Here is a 2,563-nt window from a genome sequence, read left to right on the forward strand (position 1 = left end):
GAGGAGTCTAAGGGACAAAGGAGTTTGAGAAACGAGGAGTCTAAGGGACAAAGGACATTGAACCCTCAAACAATACTGGCTGATAAAGGAAAGTTTTATTTATTTATTTTAAACTCCAACATTTTGTTTTAAGCTCAGCAAACATCAAACTATTAATAATCTACAGGCCCCGTCTCTGAAACAGGAGTCAAACACTCATCTTGTCGTCTCCGTCCCTCAGTTTTATGGGGGCCGGCCATGTTTGCAAAGCCAATGGTTGTGAAGCAAAGCTTTGGACCTAAAAGGCAGAAAGCATCTTTCTTCTGGTGGATTAGAGGGAGCAGCAGCAGGGAAGCGGTTCTCTGAGCGGGCTGAAGTTCAGAACGTCCTCCTCTCCTGTTTCTACTGCGCGGTTAAAGGCCTTCAGGTCAGTCTGCTGGTTCAGGTTCTTCGTCAGAATTTGGCTCTAATCAAGCTCAGATAGGAGGCGGTTCTCATATCTCTCCCTGAGTCTAGACCTGCTTTAGAAGAATGATTTTGATTGGCTGTCTAATCTGCATAGGTCAGCTTGGGTTCATCACTCATTGGTCGATCAGCAATGATGAAGACTATTCTGAGGTTCCTCAGCAGATTGTGGCTTTAGGCAGGATGGGTTAGGGTTGCTTTGATCTCCTAAACCAAGAATCTAAAACCTCAGGTGATTCCAGAACCTCATTGATCCACAGACAGGGTCAGAACCCTGGTTCTGTATCAACCCGGCTCAGTTTCACACCCACATGGTCTCCTTTTCTATGCTGGAGGCTGACAGACTGTCTCTGGGTTACAGGTCATTATGTCCACAGTCCGACTGGTCAGAACCTAAGAGAACCCTGGACCAGGCTGTCAGACCAGCCTCTCTTTGAAGACAGAAACTCCTGATGATTTTACTCAGATTGAAACATCTGCCTGATTTCTTTGTTTTGTGTCTTTCTTTGGACTGAACTTCTAGCCAAACAGAACCAGGACAGGAGGACTTCCTGCTTAAAAAGACCCCGGCCCTCCCCTGATGAGGGGCTGCTGATGGTCCAACCCTACCTGCACGGTGGCGGAGAGCCTGGAGGGGCGGACTCACTGTGACAGACCATGAAACACAGCACAGGGTCAACACACAGACACCACACTGATCGTCATTAGGTCCAAACTAATCCCAACAATAATCCACCTCCAGTAGCCAGAGGACAATCCAGGGACATAAGAAATGATTCTGCTTTAAATGACCAAACTAAAAATAAACAAACAGCAGGAAACCTTTGAGCTTTCTGGGATCTGGGTTTGGTTCCAGCAATATTTACTGACCTGTTCATCGCAGCAGTCAGCGCAACTCTCTGAAATAAATCAGAACATGATCAGCAAAACAGCATTTCTGACATCATCATTGATCCAGACAGAGGGGAGGGAACCTACACTCCTGATGAGGCTTTTATGCTCCTCTGATTGGCTGAAGAAGCTGCCAATATCCCTGATACTGACGGACCCGTCGATGCAGCGGGTCACCCAGGCCTGGTACTGGTCCCGGTCAGGGAGCTGGTCCCAGAAGATCTTGAAGGCCTCCCACACCGTCTCCTGGCACACTGAAACACCAACACAGACATGTCCAACAGGGAGGACGGACCCAGTGGTCTTATTGGTACCATGAGCCCAGCGGCAGGCCGGATTATTATGCTGACATTTTCCTCATCATTCCTGCTTCTGGACACTTCAGCTTTCCCTTTCTGGACCTTAACCATCATCCACAGGAGGTCAATCCACAATGTGGACGTTTCCTCAGATCCCACAGCATGGACTTACTGTTAGGTTCTCATTAAAATCAAGAAAAAAAATCTGAAAATAAGTCAAATAAACATATTGGAGAAAAACATTCATATCGGGCAGAAACTAATCTTCTCTGAGACTGAGAAAATATTTGATCATAAAATAAATAAAGGGATTTTCTCTCGATGTGAACTGCATGGTGGGCGGGGCTGTGTTCCTATTGGCCAGTCTCAGCTTGACTGACAGCTGGGTGCTGACATTAGCTTTTAACCCCGCCCATCCGGCCATTAACGCTCGTCCACATTCCAGGAGAGGCGCTGCTCATCTAGACTCTGTTCAAAAACCTAGGACGCATCCTTAGAAAACCGGATTCGAAGGCCGATTACGTCATAGCGCGGCGCCGAGGTCTGGTCGGATTCCAAGAATCCTCGTTATGCGGCCTTAAAATGCGTCCTTCTTTTTGCCCGATTTGAAGGACGGGTCCGATGTATCCTCGGTATTCTTGGATATCCCAGGATTCATTGCGAGACCAAGCAAGCTGTGATCAGAGGAAAGGTTACTTGGCGCCGACCAGTGGTGAAAATTGGAAGTTCAGTTTAAAATAATCCAGTCAGTGAATAGTTCCGTCTGAGATTAATGAAAAATAGTTGTTTTAATGGTTATAGAGTCAGATATGTGGCGGTAATGTTTGGTTTATCTAAAGGTTTTTATCTGTTACTGTGGAAATGGGTTTGGCTGGAATTTAAGGACACATTCTAATATATCTGCAAGCTACGGACTATAAGCGTCGTTA

General features: G+C 46.4%; 1 protein-coding gene across 1 annotated transcript in view; it reads right to left on the bottom strand.

Annotated features, from left to right (window-relative positions):
- LOC107090542 overlaps positions 1-2,563 on the bottom strand; it is a 32,165-nt gene that overhangs the window by 26,778 nt on the left and 2,824 nt on the right. The window contains exons 3-4 of the mRNA XM_015383970.1: positions 1,423-1,589; positions 1,315-1,343 (exon numbers count right to left, since the gene is read on the bottom strand). Coding sequence (XP_015239456.1) covers positions 1,315-1,343; positions 1,423-1,589 — 196 coding nt within the window. The remainder of the gene's footprint in view (positions 1-1,314; positions 1,344-1,422; positions 1,590-2,563) is intronic.

Source organism: Cyprinodon variegatus, unplaced genomic scaffold, assembly GCF_000732505.1.
Source record: "Cyprinodon variegatus isolate N-32 unplaced genomic scaffold, C_variegatus-1.0 Scaffold299, whole genome shotgun sequence".
In the NCBI taxonomy this organism is placed as follows: domain Eukaryota; kingdom Metazoa; phylum Chordata; class Actinopteri; order Cyprinodontiformes; family Cyprinodontidae; genus Cyprinodon; species Cyprinodon variegatus.